The sequence below is a fragment of the Taudactylus pleione genome, unplaced genomic scaffold (genome assembly GCF_031769625.1).
Source record: "Taudactylus pleione unplaced genomic scaffold, aTauple2 ptg000109l, whole genome shotgun sequence".
Classification (NCBI taxonomy): domain Eukaryota; kingdom Metazoa; phylum Chordata; class Amphibia; order Anura; family Myobatrachidae; genus Taudactylus; species Taudactylus pleione.
The window spans coordinates 6,575,817-6,596,285 of NW_028284511.1; the positions used below are offsets into that span (position 1 = coordinate 6,575,817).

A 20,469-nucleotide genomic window follows, 5' to 3' on the forward strand; every position below is an offset into this window, starting at 1 on the left:
CACTGTGAGGAGTTTGTCAGATGAAATGCATCTCAAACACACCTCACAAACGTTTAATACGCCTGTCAGCCCACTGAATAAACATGTCTCCTCCAACCCAGAGGAATTAATATCTTTTATATGAGATGTTTAACCCCTCTTCTACCAACCAGGCATGAAAATGAAGAGGCTGGTAGATAAGGTTTGGCTTTTGCCCGAGCAGTTCCTCTGTGCAGTCTGGAATCCCAGTTTCTAGGGGTTAATCAGCAGGTATAAATTCTGGATTTGGTGTGTGCTCAACAAATATGTTGTCCAGATGGCTGAGCCTCCTTTATGTTCTGAAGCCTAAATACCACCATCCTTTGTCTGAGACAGCTTGTGCCCTATTTGTGGAGAACAGAATAAAGGCAGCAGCAGGTTCCATTGTTCATCCAGTCCCATCAGAAAGTTTCTGCATAAGAGTTGTGTTCTCTGTAGTCATATTGCCCAGCATGGGAATCTCTAGCTGTCCTGTGTGACTGTAAGTGCAATGACTCGTACACATGTACAGTAGGTGATGTCCCACTGCAATGTAATGTTCTCCTGGTAGCCTTGAAGATTAGACTGACAGCCAGAGCCTATATCCACCAGTGTATAGTGTTGTGGGTCTACTTTATTATCCCTCTTGTCTGCCGTTTGTTGGTTTATTTAATTCAGAGAAAAATTCCCCAGACACCTTGATGTTAAAAAGTGTCTGTTCCAAGTACGTCAACTGCAGCACTGATCGCAAAACACCAATTATGCTTCACAGTATCTATTGAAGACACAACAATTAATGATTAACTACTGTATGAACATGCGAGAGAGAGAGAGCACTACACATTACTAACTCTGTATCTTTCCTCTTCTGATGCACCTGAAATGTTTTTTCTGCTCATTTGTGTTTTATGCTTCCTCTCTGAGAATACACATTGCTGTAACTCTGAAAACTTCAGAGTCAGACAATTCAATTCTGCAAAATGGCCAGGAGGTGCCGGTGTTCCAACTATTCTGCCAACACCTCCTGACCACCGACATCACAGATTATGCCTTGCTCTCAATGGAGGTGCATAGGAAAATCTGTAATGTTGGGCTGCTGTAATTACACATCGCCACTAATTGAATTGCCCTGTTGTTGCTTAAATTTCACCTTGATGCTGAGATTCTTACGTGTCAGTATAAATTTTGGCCTGTTTTCAACATGAAGTTTAAAAATTAGAATAACAGAACCGTTACTGTCACAGTATTAATATGGGGCCTCTTCATAAATAATTATCCAACTCTCGCCGCAAGTTGTGGCAGTGGATATATATTACCAGAGCAATTCAGTATAGCTCCGGAGTGGGGACAACTGCCCCGAAAAGCGATACCCTAACACTGCCATTTCATTAGCAGCGATACTTACCCGCCTGTGCCGGCAGTTTGCGCATGTGCGACCTGATGTCATGCATGCACGCAGCCAAAGGTTGTGCTGTGCTTAGGCGGCATTGGGATTTACCTGGATCCCTCTACGCAACCCCAGAACTCATCCCCATAGGAAGGAGCAGGGTGACAGGAATCAGCGCCATCTGAAGTTTGCGTTGATTCTCAGAAGCAAATTCTACAAACTTTTTGTTTTCGGAGTTTGCAGAATACTAGGCGGCCCTATTGGGCCTCTAAGCTTAACTGGGCCCGGTACATAAAATATGCGGAAACTAGCATTTCAGCATGTGTAACAGGCCCATTAGTGATGATGAACAGGCCCCAAGTTAATAATCACTGAAACAGAAATTAGCTTATTCAATGAAGTGTTTAATATTACTTTCTAAATAACATAAAGTAAAGACATGTTAATAGGAGTCTGCTATAAGACAAGGGCAGTTGTCACAGTCCCGCAGGATTGTACACAAGCTGAACAACAGAACTGAGAAGATATTAGGCATCAGCGTGGGAAGGGAAAAGGTAATGGAGAGTCTAACAGTGTCTAAATAGATTTATTCTGTAATCCCGGCAGATAAGCCTGAGCTTTTTATAATGTGCTAATTCAGTCGTGTTTCCCAGAATCTACCTCTCTGGAGTCAGAACAGGGCGATAGAGCGTACGGCTGCAGTTAGCTATCTTGGCATATCCTGCATTTACATCTCCTTTAATCCTTTCTGAATGCGTGTTTTGAATATTTCTGCTCAGTTTTAATGTGAGACATAAATCTCTTTGTGTCCAAAGTGTTTTCTTAGCATTTCACCAGAGAGTATCCTGTGACTAGTTCCAAATATGAAGCAAGGCATTTCTTTCTGTCCACTAATAGCTACTCCATGCATACTATAATAAAGGGCTGTATGATTCTGTTCATATACACCCAGGTCATTATCATTGCCTAGTTTCTTGCTGCAGACTAATCTGGCGAGTGTTCAGTGCACTGGGTTAATTGGTGCAGCAAAATAATGCAGTTATAGTCCGTACCCTGTGCTGTATGCAGTTACGTTAGGACATTCTGACAGACCAGCCAGAGGAATGGAACTGCAGCACAGACTGAGGGATTTAAGTTCATAATTATTATTAACAGTTACTTTTATGGCACCAGCACGTTCCGTTGCACTTGAAATAAAACAGTAATGAAACAAAACTGGGTAATAACCAAAGGTAGAAGGCAGGGGAGTATTAATGCCCCCAGCCATCTTCACAGTGGTATTCAGGAAGATGGCGAATGCACACAAGAGAGCCCAGGCTCTGGCACAGTCTTTGCTTTCACTGCGTGAAACCTGTCAGCCCTATCTACACTGTTTCTCCATCTGGTTACAGTATTTTCCTTACCTGCCATGGTCATTCACATTATATGCTCTTTATCAGGCCAGCATATTTCTGTCCATTGGTTATAAGGTCGTGGAAATGCAGCACCTCTAAGTGGCAAACAGGATTCAAATGCAAACTTATGCTCTATGGTTTGGATATTGATATAGCTACACAACTCCGCTCAGGTTGATACAGCATGGTTAGGATACTTACTTAGCCCCTGTAGGGATTCTCAGCATCGGGATGCCGATGTTGGTCTTTTGACTGCAACAATACTCACTCTGTGACTGTATAGACACCAGCAGTGATTCTCACTGTATGCCTCTGTCACAACCAGCAACGATACCCGCTGCATGCCTGTATAGAAACTATCACTGATTCCCACTGCATGCCTGTGTAGCAACCAGCAACGATACCCACTGCATGCCTGTGCAGCAACCATCAGCGATTCCCACTGCATGCCTGTATAGAAACCATCACTGATTCCCACTGCATGCCTGTGTAGCAACCATCCGAAATCCCCTCTGCATGCCTGTGCAGCAACCATCAGCGATTTCCACTGCATGCCTGTGCAGCAACCATCAGCGATTCCCACTGCATGCCTGTGTAGCAACCAGCAACGATACCCACTGCATGCCTGTGCAGCAAACATCAGCGATTCCCACTGCATGGCTGTATAGAAACTATCACTGATTCCCACTGCATGCCTGTGTAGCAACCAGCAATGATACCCACTGCATGCCTGTGTAGCAACCAGCAGCGATTCCCACTGCATGCCTGTGTAGCAACCAGCAACGATTCCCACTGCATGCCTGTGTAGCAACCAGCAGCGATTCCCACTGCATGCCTGTGTATAAACCACTGATTCCCACTGCATGCCTGTGTAGCAACCAGCAGCGATTCCCACTGCATGACTGTGTAGCAACCAGCAACGATACCCACTGCATGCCTGTGTAGCAACCAGCAGCGATTCCCACTGCATACCGCTGTAGCGACCAAAAGCAAATTCCCCTGCCTATCGCAACCAGCAACGATTCCCACTGCATGCCTGTGTAGCAAACCGCAGCGATTCTCACTGCATGCCTGTGCAGCAACCATCAGCGATTCCCACTGCATGCCTGTATAGAAACTACCACTGATTCCCACTGCATGCCTGTGTAGCAACCAGCAGCGATTCCCACTGCATGCCTGTGTAGCAACCAGCAACGATACCCACTGCATGCCTGTGTAGCAACCAGCAGCGATTCCCACTGCATACCGCTGTAGCGACCAAAAGCAAATTCCCCTACCTATCGCAACCAGCAGCGATTCCCACTGCATACCTATATAGAAACCAGCAGCGATTCCCACTGCATCCCTATGTAGAAACCAGCAGCGATTCCCACTTCAGTGCAGTCACAAGACGTCACTACCCAGTAAGCAGCAGTAATAGTTCTGTGCTACAGAAAAAAAAAACATAATGCGAAGGATGTAATCAAGTACAGTAACCAATCAATACACACGACACAGTGCTTCTGATAAACATTTTTATTAGAACAAAATTTTCACTATACTCCTTGCATAAATTATGTGTATAAGTATATCCACTGAAAATAGGGACACATAGTGAGAAACTCTGCAGGGGTCTTACCAGGAAGCATTTATCATAGAATGCACAATGTAACGTGGGCAAAGGGAATGAAGACAAATGTAACCCTTACCCTAGAGCTAGTGTCCTGCCCACATAATAGAAGTGGTATCTGTATACAAACGGAACAGTGTTTTACTATCAACGGGATTATTGATGGGAAAAACATTAGCTGTCTACCTGATGAACTAGTTCTGTCCTGTGTGATTTCCAGGTAGCCGACTGGGAGAGGTGACAGTAAGAATTGGAGCCTCTGCTAGGGATGATGATTTGTAGTAATGCAGCTCCTTGGCAGTCACGTAGGAATAGGGTTAGAAATGTATAGTCTCTCTCTAATAATCCCTATACAGTTGTTTCTTTCTACTAGAAAACCTTATTTTCTATATAGAGATTTAATTCTACTGAGCTCCAGGGACACGGAATCTTACACTTGCTAGTGATGGGCAGAATGCATGTTCTGTCTCTGTAAATGTCAGACAGCAGGGTTAGTACTGATGCACTCATTGTAACTGGTAAAGACATTCAGGATGTGCATGTTAGTAGACGGTGGTACTGACACATCTGGAGGGTGATGGAGGCATATGTCTGTATGTATTGCCAGTTCCAGCTTGGGTGAACGTTAGTTATATCTGTTCTTAGAGAAAATAAAATTTCAGGCATTTTACTGATTAGTATAAGTCTTACTTACCGACTTTGCTGCCCCCTCCCCCGATGGGGAGTACCAGGGCAACAGAAAGGTGGCATGGGAAAGTGGGCAGTGCAGGGGGCGTGATGTCACGATCGCATCATTGAGGCCCTGCTATACAATGCAAAGAAAACTGGCATTGTATAGCGGGGGAATGGGGCAACAATAACATGATTTGTGTAATTGCCCCCCCCCCTGGCCGCCCACTTCTGCTCTGTAGATGGGCACCTGTGGATAGACTTGCCTACTTTTTTGGGTGGCCAGGAGCACCACCAGATTTTTGGTAGCCTCCCGGCCATTCTGGCAGAGTAGGTAAGTATGGTATAAGTGTAGAAGGCGATGTTGGGCCTGATTCTGAGATGTACGCTAATGTCACCACAGCTGTAAATTTGTAGGTAGCGTCTGTGCGAAAATACGCTAATGTCGCAGCCACCTGGATTTGTATTGAGACTGGCGGCTTGGCAAATCCAAACATCTGCGTACAAACACATAGCATTGGTCACAAATCAGTCGATAATCGGCCTTTTGAGTGACCTATGATAGTACAGAATGGGCGATGAAACTGAGCCACGTTTACTGTGTACGGGATCGCAGACTGAGACACGCCCCAAAAAACGGTCTCTATGTGCCTGAGTTCGAGTCGCCACCCACAAACGGTCCCTGCCTGTCAGTCACTTTGCGAATAAATCCTCACTGTGAGCGAAAACTACATTGAAAGTTGGCACCTGCGCAGACCAACGCCACGAACATCGCCATTGTGTCCAGATCAGAATTGGCCCATTGTGCCAAAAATGCCTTACTATGGATACACGCATGATGTTTTTTTAGGTTTAAACCTACGCTGTAAAATGCATAAAAGTATTAGGATGAAGCATTGATTGTAACGCACAGGTACTGTACATTCACAGAAAGGAACAATACTGCAGGGTATTGCCCCAATGGCTCGTAGGCAATGCAAAAGAGCAACCATACACAATAATCTGGATCTAAAGGAAAATATTCTCTGCTTTACTTGCAAAAAGCTCAGCAGACCGTAAACGTAAAATAGCCGTACGCTACAACTCACAAAGCCTCTGGCACTGGTGCCATTACATACCGGGAGCTGCAGTCTAACAGTAACTCTTAGAAGATCAATATATTACAAGCAAAGTGGCAACTGGCTTAAATTAGTAATTTGGCAGTTTTTACGTTAACAAAAAACCTTGCAAACTCACAAATATATTTAATTAAACAAAAATCTGATATTTTTAAATAGCTGGCGTGTAAGGACTTTATAAAAATAAAAAAAAAGTTAATTTAAATTTTGTAGAAAAAAAATGTATCCCTTAAGATTGGTGTAACTGTACTGTACAAACGCAGACATCTGTATGCAAAGTTCATTTGTATCTGTTACTTGTAGTGTCATTGCTAATGGTCTCTAAGTGTCTGATGTAGGATGATACTCGGTACTAATAATTCTCCGGCCTTTCAGGAATACATAGTAAGTGTGACCCATGTTAGCTGCACAGTTCTTTAGTAACCCAGTAGTTGTTGGAAGTGACAGGTAAGGAGGTGCTTCCATTCATTATATGGTAAAAAATCCACTTCAATTCATTTTTAGAAACTTGCCCCAAAGAAAAGCACAGGTGACCCTCCCCGAGTCGTCCGTTTCACAGACTGTGTCCGGTCTCCATTACCATGGCCTGTTCAGTAGAGTTGTCCACCTATCACTTACTGTCTCTGCTGTATAACTGGGGAAAGCTGTGGTGGGTCAGAGGGCTCCTGCACATTGAAGGCTGTCTGAGACTGTATCAGAGGACGAGGAAGAACAGAACTAAGGAAGATCTGCTGAGAAAACCGCATGGATCCCTCCCGGGTACATCTCCGTAACGAGAGAGCAGGGAGCTGAAGGGGGTAGATGTCTCAGGCGTAGTATGTGTCAGTTTTTGCCATCTGGCAGTACATAGTCATGGCAAATGTGAGTCCAAGGATCTATAAAAGCAAACACAATTTCAGTGCTGTCATTAAGAGCCACAAGATAGTGCACGGTGCAGTCTGTTTTTCTCTGCCAGGCAATCGCTTACATCCAATCCAATAAACAGGTGGGTGAGGTACTGTAGTGCAAAGTGTGAAGGTAGGTTCAATAAACGGAAAACTGCTTGCTTTATATTGTACAAAAACAGATGTTCTGTACTATTTGCCCTGAAATATACAGAGAACCAGTAGCAGAGTTTACCTAGGTGCTGCATGGAGCAGCTCCATAGCAAATTCCACCACCTGCAGTGACCCTGTCAGAGTCTGTGCACTGGCGGTGCCCAGCGCTATATATGCTGGTAATATGCCGGACTGGTAGTCACAGGGCAACATTTTTTTTTCACCTAAAATTTGCATGGTCAGATATACAAGTGTCACATATAAAATTAATCAGCACAGTCTCCTGGTGCGTCTTACTCGCATCACATTGCGACTTAGATGCATTTTCAGCAAAATAAGTCGTCCGACGCTAGCAGAGCCGCACGGGAGCTGGCGGCACACTCATGCCAGGCATAGCGCGCTGTGTGGCGTATTGAGGATAGATGAGAGAGGATACATCTGTATGCACAGACTATGTCCATTTATCCTGGTAATTATTTGTGGGTAAGAATCTCCTAAACATATATTCATGGAATCAACTATTAATTTTATTGAAGAATCCACTTCTACAATTGCAAACAATAATAATATAACCTTATGTGTAATGCGACTTGTAGCACACGGAGGATAGATGTATATGACACATCTGTATCTCATCTGTTATAGCTTTTTGTTTGTACTTTTTTGCAGCAGGTTAGTCCTGCGGTTTCTGTAACCACTGGTTAATATATCTGGAAGTTTGTATATTGTATTTTATGTAATAAAAATAAGGAATCAAACTATTATAGATTGTAAGCCTGCATGGCCTTGATTTATTACTATGTTTGTTGCCAATTTCAATTGCGGGGTCCACCATGTGGAATGCCCACTCTCCCTGGTGGTGCACACACTTCTCTCTCTATGGGCAATTAGGGTATGGCATAACTGCTGCACTCTTCCTGTGGTCCATTATCCTACAGACCAAAAGATGTTGTACACCCCTGGTGTATATGGTTAGATCATGCTGCAGTTTGTGGACGTCTCTAACACTAACCTGTACTAGAGCTGTGCAGAGCCCAAAAATGCCAACAGCCAGTAGGTTCTCGTGGAGCCAAATTTTCACCGTCTCATAACAAGGCTGGAAGAAAACATAGACACATGTACAGTATATACAATAACACACTATTCCCTGCTGTATACTTCTCTATGTTCAAAGCATTTCCCCAAGCAAAATGAAGATATAGTTACATGTACTGTACAGATATCATCCACATACATCTAATGCCTGGAAAGAGGCATATACAATTATTGGCAGACTGCAATGCATTGATACCAGTTTCAGTAATATAAGTCTCTGTATCAGCTGTTTGTACCAAGAACTCCACATAGCAATAATCAGGGCACCAAATAGCCACAGCAGATGATCACTGATCTTTGGGACCCAACTTGAGGCAATTTTATACTAGGTCAATTGGATCCCATCTTATGTGGCTATTAAAAAGGTCTAGCCGGATTTTGGCTTTGACTGACATTTATCCTAATAGCCTTCCAGATCCTGTGTCCTTATACATTAATGTCTTTGTCTACATCTGTGGACTTCTTGTGCCAGCAATGCCTTAGGACAGGATACATGTTAGTGCGGTTTGTACCGCGTCACCATGGAGAAGAACACATACCGCTTTCCACCATGTTCCAGGGGAGTGCAGGCCACAGTTCTCACTGAATTCCAAGCAGCAGGAGTCTGGTACACGACTTGTGTTGTACACTTCAAACCAGTCCGTGTAGTTTGCCACGCCGCAACACCGGAACTGCAGCCACAGAGACAACAGTATTACATGCAATTCACTTAAAGCGACATCATTTGGAGTTATCAGTTATATTTTTCTTTGTGATTCTTAACTGGATAACTCTTAGTGCTTGTTCATTTATGTAACAGTCCCAGGTCTACATTTTCTCAATTTGTAATCTCGTTAAAGTGAGAAACATGTTTTTAAATATAATTAATATTCAATCTTTAATTACAAAATGTATACTTCAGCAGATGCAATGTAATGTACAGTCATTTTCAGCAGTTGTCACGGATATCACCCACCTGGCTCTGTGTACTAGGATGACCAGTAACCTATCCTATACATGTGGGAGGTGCCTCTGCTGTCTGTAGTGGGGCGGGGGAGGGGGTACGTTACTTGGTGCTGCAGGGTAACATTTGGGTGACACTGACTGGGCAATGCATTTTATCATAATGCCTCAGATCTGAAAATGTACTTGTGTGTTTATGGGCCCTTTAAATCGAGGCAACTAAATGTGCACCAGCAATCTCATGTGTATGTTGTACATGTTGTACAAAACAACCAAGACAACAGCTCTGTTTTTGATTTTTACACTTCTCTGATAGTAAATTATTTACTGTAACACATAAAACTGTTCTGTTATGAATCAAAACTCATTGTAATCACAAATTAGCTCCTTGTGGATTTCCACAATCCCAGAAAATGTAAATCTATTTCTTCTTGGTCACTGCACTCACATAAGAAAAATAAGGAGCCATGACTGCAGCCCTCCCTGGTTCTCTGTAACGCTGGGCCCTTGTAGAGCAGGTAACGCAGTGTAACATCCCTCTAATACAGCCATTGGGTACCTTGGTGATATGGCCAGACTGACTCGTATTATTCTTTTTTCCAATATGTACATATTTTGTGCCATTGCTACTGTATGTGAATTTGTTAATTATGTGTAAGGGTAATTTGGTTTCCTGCCATTCGTAACCCCCTTATGTCTCGCCTGTAATGCATGTAGACTCTTTTGAAAACTAAATGTATCATTGCCTTCCTTTGTCTACCATTACAGTATATCTCTGTACGAAATCTGCTATTCTAAAAAATTGCAGTACCCAATACAGGATCTTAGTACAGGATGTCCGGGAGTGGAGAATATTTAAGCTTCAGGTTGTTTTCTGCTTACGTCAGTCTGAATAATGCTCCATGCGTTGGTGAGACCAATGTTGCCTTCGGTTCCATATAAGTGAAGACCCTTCTTCAGATCTTGCTGAGCGTACCTGTCAATCTGAAAGGAGAAATCATTATGATGGCACCTGCAGACACCTGATAGTAACATTCTCACAATTTACACTTAACTCTTTAAGCACCAGCAATGTGGAACATTCCATCACTACTGGACGCCAGTTTATGCCCTAAGACAGGGGTGGGGAACCTTTTTTCTGCTGAGGGCCATTTTGATATATATAACATTATTTGTGGGCCTGCTGCAGGCCACGCCCCTCCGTGTGATGTCACATGGGGCGGGGCCACAATCACCGGTGATTACAGCAATGCCCGGTGTGACCGTCTGAAAGGTCCTAAGCACGCTTCTGGTGGCACTGCTGCATAGATTCTGGCTGCAGGGCTGCCAGATGAGGCTAGCAGAGAAAAGCCCAGGGGCCAGACCAAATGACTGCGCGTGCCTTATACAGCCCCCGGGCCTGAGGTTCCCCATCCCTGACCTAAGATAATGTTGTGCATTGATTTAAGCATGACTATTGCAAGGCATCTCCACTTTTTACACCAGGGCACTTTGCTGTGGGGCAGGTGCCTACATCGATGATCAAACACATTAGCAAGTACAGCGGAACGCGGCTTGTTGATATGATCACCTGGAATTAGTATCTGCAGCATCATATTTATTACTGCCTATAATTATTTCCCTTTCACTACTTCTTAACTACATAACCAATATACGTACAACAGTCACTGTGAGGGGATGCCAAGCAGGCTTAGGGGCTGATACACAGCTGAATGCAAGTCGGCATTGCCTGCAGGTAACTAATGTGTACAGTGCATTCACCCTATGCAGAGTTCAACTCATCTTTGTGGCTGGTTTGTCCATAGCCATACAATACGTTTGATAGTCATCATCATCAGGACTGGAAACGGGTATTTACGCTCCCATCCAACGCTGCATAGCCCGATATGCTTAATTCAACTTCACCTATATGAGAATACCTTGTTCCCTAAATATCCTCTTCAGTCCCATGGGGATGTGCGATTGCAATGCTACTTGCCTACACTTGTTTCCAGAGTATACGCGGTGTGAAAACACGTAAGATATGTTCTGCATACAGGCGTACGTTCATTAAGGGGCATCAGCCCCTTCCTCTTTATTTTCCAATGACCTGGCCCCCTGCTCAGCCACAGCGTGGTAAGTATCTGTAGTGTACATGCCTATAGAAGGCTGTGGCCTTAAATAAGGATGGTTTACCTCTGAATCGCCTGCTACTTAATCTTCCCCACCTATGTGTCACTCATGAGTTAATGTTTGCAGTAACTGCTGGTTATAGAAGTGTGGCACTGGGACAGGCCCAGGGGATGACACACACAGCACAGGGAGCATGCTGAGTCTCCCTGGTCACAGATAACATACTGTTAACATCAGCTTGAAGAGATCTGATGAAAAGAACGTTACCCATAACAAACACTGCAGAACAGACAAAGGCTGTACATGGCAACATGAAGGGAAGCAGATCTGATGCTGATGGGGAATCAATGCGCATTGTGTGGGGGAGAAAAACAGACAACAACCATTTAACCACTCAGCACAAATCTCCCATCAGATCTGACAATGAGCAATCTGCTATTATCAAGGATTTACCCCTCTATGTACTTGGGAATCAACCAAATACACTTTGTACTATATATAGATCATTAACATCAGCAGACTTTTCTTTTCATGGATGAATGAATAGTGCATGGCTTATGGCATGCACCACATACAGGTTGTGAATAGCTTATCTATATGTGGCTGAGAGACTGGGTCAGCATCACGGTTGGGTTCATCAACTTAGAGACACATCTGCTAATTTTGCCTGTATCAGCTGTTTTTATTTTATTTTATATCTATTCTATACCCCACTCACATCGCTAATGGTGGGTCACACCCGGGATTTGTGCACATGTCGATCACGGGTGCCACCCGCCTGAGACCCCGGTGCCGGCTGTCCCTATGCAGTGGACGAGACCAGGGTCGCCTCGACCCATTCAAACTGCACCGCAAGCCGAGTTCAACTCGTGTTCAACCCTGCTCGCTACCCGAGTTGTAATGCCGGGTTGCTGGACCCGGGTTATTTCAACTGGCCCCTTTCACACTGCCCAGTAACCCGGATTGCTGCGCGTTCATGTGCAATAACCCGGGTTATTTGATGGCAGTGTGAAAGGGGTATATAGGCTCTAACTTTTTTTGTCTAACACTTTTGAGGGGTGCCACCGTACAGGACCCTGTGCATAATGGATTTTTCCCATCCACCCTAGGGATCCGCCGGTAGCACAGTACCATGCACCCATGGTGATGAATGTATTGTCAGCCTTGGCTAATTTTCCCTTAATAATCCTGAGGTGGGGAGAGGGATATTAGATCACACTGTAGATCTCAAGTCAATGTTTTATTGGTTATAAATACAGAACCATTTCCTGTAAGACACCAGCAAACAGGCTTTACAACACCTTATTTGTAGTAGTGCTGTACATTATGTAGTGATAACAGTTCTACTTTACTCCTTAGAAAAACAATTGGTTATCCAAGATGCATAAAGGGTTACTATATACTGGTCTTGTTTTCTGCCAGCCCTTGTCTCCGTGTATGTTAATTGTCTGTATTTGGAGCACAGTGACTCTCCCATATCACACACACACACATAGAGCATATTCATGCCATTCAGTTTTACTATGTAGCCCTATCAGTTGTATGTACAGGTAAACGTGCCCTGAGCTGTCACGGTATGCCGGAGGGCCCGTCAATACAAACAGCTGCTGAGCATGACATAAAATAGTCTACAAGCAGCTAGACAGGCCGGTCATCCTGGAGGCAAGGGATTGCTGTCATAAACAACATGCACTTCAAATCTGCCTTAGCACTAAACACACATCCAAGACGCTGATGCACCGACCCTTATGATTATATAGAGACAGAAGGAGAACACTTCATGCACAGCGTGGGAAAACTAGCTTATCCATACAGGCATCTTAGTATTCCAATACATATTCAGTATACATATAAATAGCACAAAATGCTAAATAATAAAGGCCTGCTCTGCCTTTTATAAACACTGCAGGGAAGGGAGCAGGATCCTGAGATCCAATAAGTGTTTTTGTGTCTGAGACAGTACAAATCCAGAGGGTAGGGGGTATATTTACTAAAGTGAAGGTTTATAGAAGTGGAGCTGTTGCCTAAGAGTGAATGGCCTACCTGCCCAAAGAGACAGAGTACTTGTTATCATGGAAAGAGAGGACACCGGGACCATCTAGGTCGGATAACTCCTGTCTGTAGTGATGTCAGGAGAGTGGAGTGGGCACTAGCCTCAGCAGCCAGGTACTTTCCTAGTTGAGGTGTGAGGTATGTGATATCCCACCTGAGGAACACACTTCCCATCATAGCACATATAAGGTTTCATTCAAAATATGTCCTCCGTTGTGCATTTACAGAGGAGTAAGCTCAGGCGACAGTACCGCTTATGCCGTCTATAGATGGTCTAGTGGTGTGGTCCCCATTGTCTTCTAGACTTTGCGGACCTCTGCCTGTTTGAAATGCATTGTGCATGCACAGACATCTGCATAAATCACATTGCCGGCAGCGACACAGCGGAGGATCCCGCCAAGGAGGGGGACGCAGTAGAATCTTGCCGGAGGGGTAAGTTATGTCAAATTCTGGCAGCATATTTGTTAGTATCACTGATAATTAGTAATAAAATATGACACTGGTAATTAGTAGAGATGTGCGGGTTTGGTTTTACTTGATTTAACTCGGATTTACTCTACTCGGATAGGTTCGGATCTCAAAAACTGCATTTCATTGGCTATCGGCTATCACGTGTTTTGGATAGCCAATAAAATAAATCTGAACTTGTGATAATTTTGGCGAAAAGAACAGAGTAAAACCGAACCCGAACATCACTAGTAATTAGTAACAATATATGTCACCGGTAATTAGTATAATTATTGAATGAAGACCATAGCCTTTCTGAACCTACACCTTACTGGCATCACCAGCTGCAGTGTACACCAGTAGGATTATAGGATAGACATCTGAAGTGAATTAGCCGGTGTCACGACCAGCCGGCCGATTCTCCAGATACCTCAATCTGAGAATCGCCAACTGTGACTTATGGTTACCTCAGCAAATGCGGTTTCTATAACACGGTTCTGCCACCACCAACGAAGTTAACGGGAGTCGTTAGGTTCTCCGCTCAAATCTCAATTTGCACACTCACTTACATATAGGTACGTAGCTTTGACCTCACAGGCTCGTGAATTCGAAAAGAACATGGAGAATACACTGGATTAAGAATGTTTAATCCGAAAAATATTTCCAAGGTTATTGATTACAGAAAAAGGTAGTACAAATATGGACAATACAAATATATCACAAATAGGTTTCAGAAAGTAAAAGGAATTAAAAATGAAAAGAACCCAGAGTCTTTACATCTAGACTCAGTTGTGAAGGAGACACAGGAGCATTGGATTCTGGCCAGTCGTCAGGACTCTCCTTGGGCACAAGAACACTTATCACTGAGGGAGATGCATAGTTATACCCTCACAGCTGCACTAGCCCCCACCTTTGGGTTTTTCACTCTTTCATTGCTGTACACTGGGCATTAAGAAATCGGCCACACCCTTCCATATTGTCTATAGGAAGTAGGGGGTCTTGAAACAGTGTGAAGGGGTCTTTAGAAACCAATAAGGTAACATACCCTACATTCTTGTCATCTCCCTTCTAAAGGATTTTATATCCCATGACCTGGCTTGACCAGGTCTGACCATCTGCATTAAGGATGTATCTCTCCCCAAACTTTATGGCCTGTAGAGAGAAGAGATGGCTATCTAGATGCCTGGTTCCAGGAAGACAAATCTCCTCCAAGCTTTGTATTCCTACAGGTCAAATACAGGACACTGCCTAGAAACCATGTTGATACTCACATTTATATATATATACATTTACATGACATCATTCCTGGCGATTATTCTCTGGAATAAACGCCACAGCCGGGAGTAGAATGCTTAGAGGAGAGGAGAGTAATCCTGCATGTCAGATGTAGTGATGACCAGGCCCTGTTGGAAAATATATGATATCCAGCAAGACTATGGCCCTCATCTCACATCCATTCTTATTGTTGATTATTGTTACTAACCCTATATGAATAGTGTCATTTTCTGAGTTTAGGGTCAAAAATATTTTTCTTTTATCTATACTTTCCTTCCCATCCATTACTAGTTCCTTTCCTCATTATATCCGCACAAGTATATATAATTAGTAGTGTTGGAGTTGTGCACTATTAACTTTTCTTTTTGTGTCTGCAACAATAGTCTCAACAGGTAGCACCTCCCATTATAAATATATTCAGGGTGTGCAGTCTAGGGCCCCTTTTCCATATCCGCGAAAGTAGCATGCCAAGGGGCTTCTACAGTATGTATAATGTGTGAGCATATTCACTGGGCAAGGATAGGTCAGCCGGGGTTTCCTCAGGTTGACCCATTGACAGGTGGATAATTCCAACAATTGAACCATTAAGGTAAGACCTGGAGACACTGCCAGAGATGAGAATTACTGACCTGCCACCTGTACCCCATGACTTCGCCCCAGGGAAGAACATTCTCTGTATAGCGCTGTGGTATATGTGTGCGCTATATAAATAACTATTACTAGTAAATTAATCAATAAGAATTAGTCGACCCAATACTCCTAAAATGTTCAAATCCTTTAACACTGGTCAGCTCTGTGTTGATCATATAGGAAAACTGGCCACATGCCTAGGGCAGCACTCTTCAGGGGACAGCGCAAAATAACTGGGCGTGTTGAATAGCAGAACATGAGCATGTGGTATGCCAACATTTACTTTCCATTATCTGGACATATTGCCAGCTGTAAGTGGCAGGTTTTACCAACAGTCTAAAAATACAAAGGGGTACATTTACTGTGCAGCACTTCTCAAAGCCTCAACGGGTTCAGTTACTGTATTTAAAAGGGACCATAATATTAACGTGCCTGGTATTTAAAATTATTGCCCCTTTAAATCCGTCGGCCAGAACCACTAAAGATGATGCAGCTTTTAAAAGCATTGCATAGTGACATTTATGAATAAATATATAAAGGTATATTAGTTAGGCTCAGAGGCCAATTGATATCTTCAGCAAATATTAATTGATTAATTCAGTGCCCATTTAATTTTTTCCCTAATAGTTAATATTATGGAGAACTAGGGCAATTTGCAGAGGACACCTTGTTGGAAGCCTGACCTGTATGAAACAACCGCACTGGGAGCAGCTTATTGATGGAAGGCCGTGTAGAAAACACTTTCAGTGCGTGATGATGGTGATCCAGGCTGAAGTGCCGTCAATTATTCATGGAGGTCATTTCTAAGGCAGCTCTGACACCTCCTCTCACAGACAAGTACATCAGACTAGGTAGGATGTTGGGAAAGTGTCTTCAGAAGGATACAAAACAGGTTTTCTGCCACATTTTATCTAGTCAGTAACCAAACTGTCATTTTAATGTAACCCAACATGGATTGTGGTTCCTTTTGTACACATTATGGTAAATTTACAAAAGGTCGGTTCTGGTTCTAAACCAAAACTGATGGTAAACAATGGACATCGGCGTCGTGCTGCTGTGAAAAAAACGACTGTAATCATCTGTCAGGTTTCAGTTTCAATTGAAACCGGACGTTGATGTCAGTCGGTTTTTGCTGCTCTATATGCCGTCGGTTTTGATCTTTCAGTACAAAACCAACGGCAAATAGAAGTTATAAAAAAACCTACGGCAAGCCCGTCCAAACACAAGCACTGCACAGATCAGTTTGATCTGTGCAAACTTCTTAAGTGTATAAAGCTTTGTAAATTCTATTGCACAAGGGCAAAAAGGGACAAAAAAAATCATACTGGGGCTCTCTTCTAAATAGACACAAATTGAAAAATAAGTAAAACGTAACTATTAATTAAAAAAAAACCCTTATACTAAATAGTGCACTTAGTATATTATAATAGTATTATATAAAAACGATAAATAGATAATTGAAGCTTAATGGAAATGATGGAAAGCGGCGAAAATGACAAGATACTTTAAGTATGAGTTTATTAGTGTAGCATAAATGCTAAAGGGATATTAGGCTGACTCACAACTCCTTTATCTAACAAAGTAGATTTAAATGAAATCACACTGACCAATTGATCTAATCAATATATATATATATAGATAAAATCAGCTTTTTAGTTAGTTTTTAGTCGGTTTTGCCTATAGTAAATGGTCGATTTGCAAAACTGACTGAATACCGACCAAAAAGCCCAAAACGACCTTCAGTAAATTTACCCTATATTACGTACACTTTAAGTGGGCCCCCATTTATCAACGAAGGTAAACACCAGCTGAACTTTTCATTTAGTATCACTGTGATACAAACTAAAGATCCACTGGTATTTACCAATACTTACCCCTCCGGCGAGGTCCAATGAAGTCCTCCTCGTCTGCGAGGTCCTCCGCTGGGCTATGGGAGTATTGTGTAATGCGCATGTGCGACGGTCCATCTGTGCGAGTGTATGACACGGGGACCTGGCAGTGCCTGGAAGGCTTCGCTGAAGCCGGAAAAGCAGAGCCGGGTCCCCATTGCTGGCAATGGGGACTGCATCGTTCTCGCCCTCAGCGATGCTGTGACAAACAGTGGTAATCTTAGATTACCGCTGTTTGTTAAATTAATCAAGGACGTCATAACCTCTTTACCGAGCACTAAAGGGGTTACGCTTCATTGATAAATGGAGTCCAAAATATCTTGTTTTTTTGTTTAACCATGTGTATTATATTACATATATGGTATATAGACATTCATGTGCCAGAAATACTGAAACAGTCGATTCCTTTCCAGTATATGTCACCCCCACATTAAATGGTATCTTCTGCAATTGAAGTCCTTTATATAGGCAAATATCTCTGCAATCCATTGTATAATTCACTATGAAGATGGCAGCGTATCACGATTTAAGCGACTTTGAATGAGGCTTGACAGCAGGTACCAGAGAGATGGGTCACTTCATCCCTAAAATTAACACAAATTTGGATTTTCACGTGCAACAATTTCAAGGGTGTACCATGTCTGAACAAAATCAGGGAAGACATCCAGCATGCGACACCGCTGTGGTCATAAGGCTTCTTGTGTTACCTTGGTTCGTGAACACCTTCACTGGACGCAAGATGACTGGAAACATTTAGCCTGGTGAGGTTCCAACTGTTTTGGGCAGATGGATGATTACACATAAGTAGAAAACCCCACAAGGCAATGCACTCTACATGCCAAAAAAGGACAGTCCAGAGCGGCGGGGGCTGTGTTATGGCAGACACTATGCAAACATTCCTTGTGGATCATTTGCACCCATTCATGCCATGCATTCACTCAGATGGGAGTGGGCTCTTTCAGCTTGACAATGGCTGTAGGAGCATTCCTCTTTGAACCCAATAGAACATATGTGGGATGAAGTTCAATGTGCCATCAATTGCAGGGTTTCACCAAATATTAGGGAATTGTGGACCATTATTCAGGATGCATGGTGTTCTCTATCTACACAGTACATCACAGCGCTTGTGGAGTCCATGACTCGTCGCGCTGCTGCTGTAATCCGATCAAAATGAAGACCTAAGCATTTCTAGACAGGTGTCTCAGTTTTTCTGGCACGAGTGTATTATATACTATATTTAAGGTCGGCCATGATTATTGTTTGACGAATCAAGCCACTGAGGCATAAATGCAATGCACTGAGATAAGTGGGCATCTGGGAGGATTGACTGTACTGCCAGGTGACCAGGAGATATCCCCAAAATTCAGGAATCTCCTGCACATCCTGGGAGAGTAAGCAAGAATGGAGGTATGTTCCTTGCTGTACTATATGGTTATTCAATCAATATATTCAACCAGACAATTTTAAGAACAATTAAAAATTACTCCACTCATTAAATACCCACAAAATTATTATTAATATTATCATCCTTTTTGTATAAGGAACCCCAGAGTACATACAGCTCCATCCAGGGTAAGCAGAGAAAACAGTAACTTCTTTAACAGTAACATGAACTTCCAGTGGGCGCTCCTCTCCTGAAATGGCACAATTATAATTGCTCAGAGTCACACTTCATGACCACGCTCAGGCTGTAGGGGGATAGAGGAGCCCTTCAGATATGTTAAGGTCCGCTTACAATCAGTGAGGGGATACACTGTGCTGCTAGAAACCAGCAGGTCCATCTGCAACCACTCGGCCACCATCATCTTGCCCAGGCTGGGGCTGTCCACCCCCTCCTGTTCTCCTGTGACTCACCTGAGGTTCAAGGCTGCTGCTGCAGATCACATTCACCTGATGCAGGTGCCTGGCATTCGTCCGCAAGCAAAATCTGGTGTCTGACTGAGGCAGATGAACCTGGGTGAGTGCTGCTGATGCCGTCACCCTCCTCCATTTATTGATTAAGGGTAATTCCTGCACTAATGGCACATACTTTGGGGAACTTTTTATCAGAGATGTGCAGGCTCAGATTAGTTCTGATTTTCCCGCCAAATTCGGGTTGTTCCCGCAAAAAAAACCCCAGAACTAATCAGAGTCTGCTCATCTCTACTTTTTATGCTGCTGCTACCAGACCAGCCTCTGTGGTCTCTAAACCCCTCTTTTCATGCTAGGATCAGAGTGCCTCTAGCTGGATTGCCTAATCTTTGCCCTGATATAGGGTCACTGCTGTTGTTCTATATGACACTGTTCTGTACCTACCCTCTCGGGCTTCCCTGCAAATGCTTGGCTGACTAACATGACTGTACACTGATTTTATGACCATCGGACACCACATATGACCTGGGTGAATACTGTCTGCTCTGAACAAATTCTAGTTGGGTATGGACATATTCCATGATAAAATCCATATGTCTAAAATGGGCTGCACTAAACCAAATACTCCTAAAGCTAACCCTTACAAAGGTTCCCTCTCAACTATTGATGCTATGCTGCATGAAGAAGGCTCCCTTTCACTATCTTCCACACAAAACTCCCTTCACTCCTCAGATACCACTGGGGCGTCTGCTCTACCTTAGTGCCAGAGTTGGGTGATCTCACCCCTGGAAAAGAAGATAGATGGGGTCCAAACATCACTCAACTCCCTGATAAGTGCATTGGCACATTGGAGAGCTGGAACTGAGAACCAGTGATGCTGAAGATACTACTCTCGCTATACAAACCTCTATTGATCAGCAAAGCCTTACAGTCAAAACCGTCAGTTTGCTGACATACTAGATGAC

The 20,469-nt window shown here is 43.3% G+C and overlaps 1 protein-coding gene across 2 annotated transcripts in view; it reads right to left on the reverse strand.

Moving 5' to 3' along the window:
* Positions 1-4,290: 4,290 nt before the first annotated feature.
* TSPAN4 (tetraspanin 4) overlaps positions 4,291-20,469 on the reverse strand; it is a 752,131-nt gene continuing 735,952 nt past the window's right edge. For both annotated transcript variants that reach the window (XM_088470984.1, XM_088470983.1), the window contains 4 exons: positions 10,131-10,232; positions 8,846-8,977; positions 8,224-8,307; positions 4,291-7,049 (listed from right to left, as the gene is read on the reverse strand). In XM_088470984.1, coding sequence (XP_088327110.1) covers positions 6,981-7,049; positions 8,224-8,307; positions 8,846-8,977; positions 10,131-10,232 — 387 coding nt within the window. In that variant the 3' untranslated portion in view covers positions 4,291-6,980. The remainder of the gene's footprint in view (positions 7,050-8,223; positions 8,308-8,845; positions 8,978-10,130; positions 10,233-20,469) is intronic.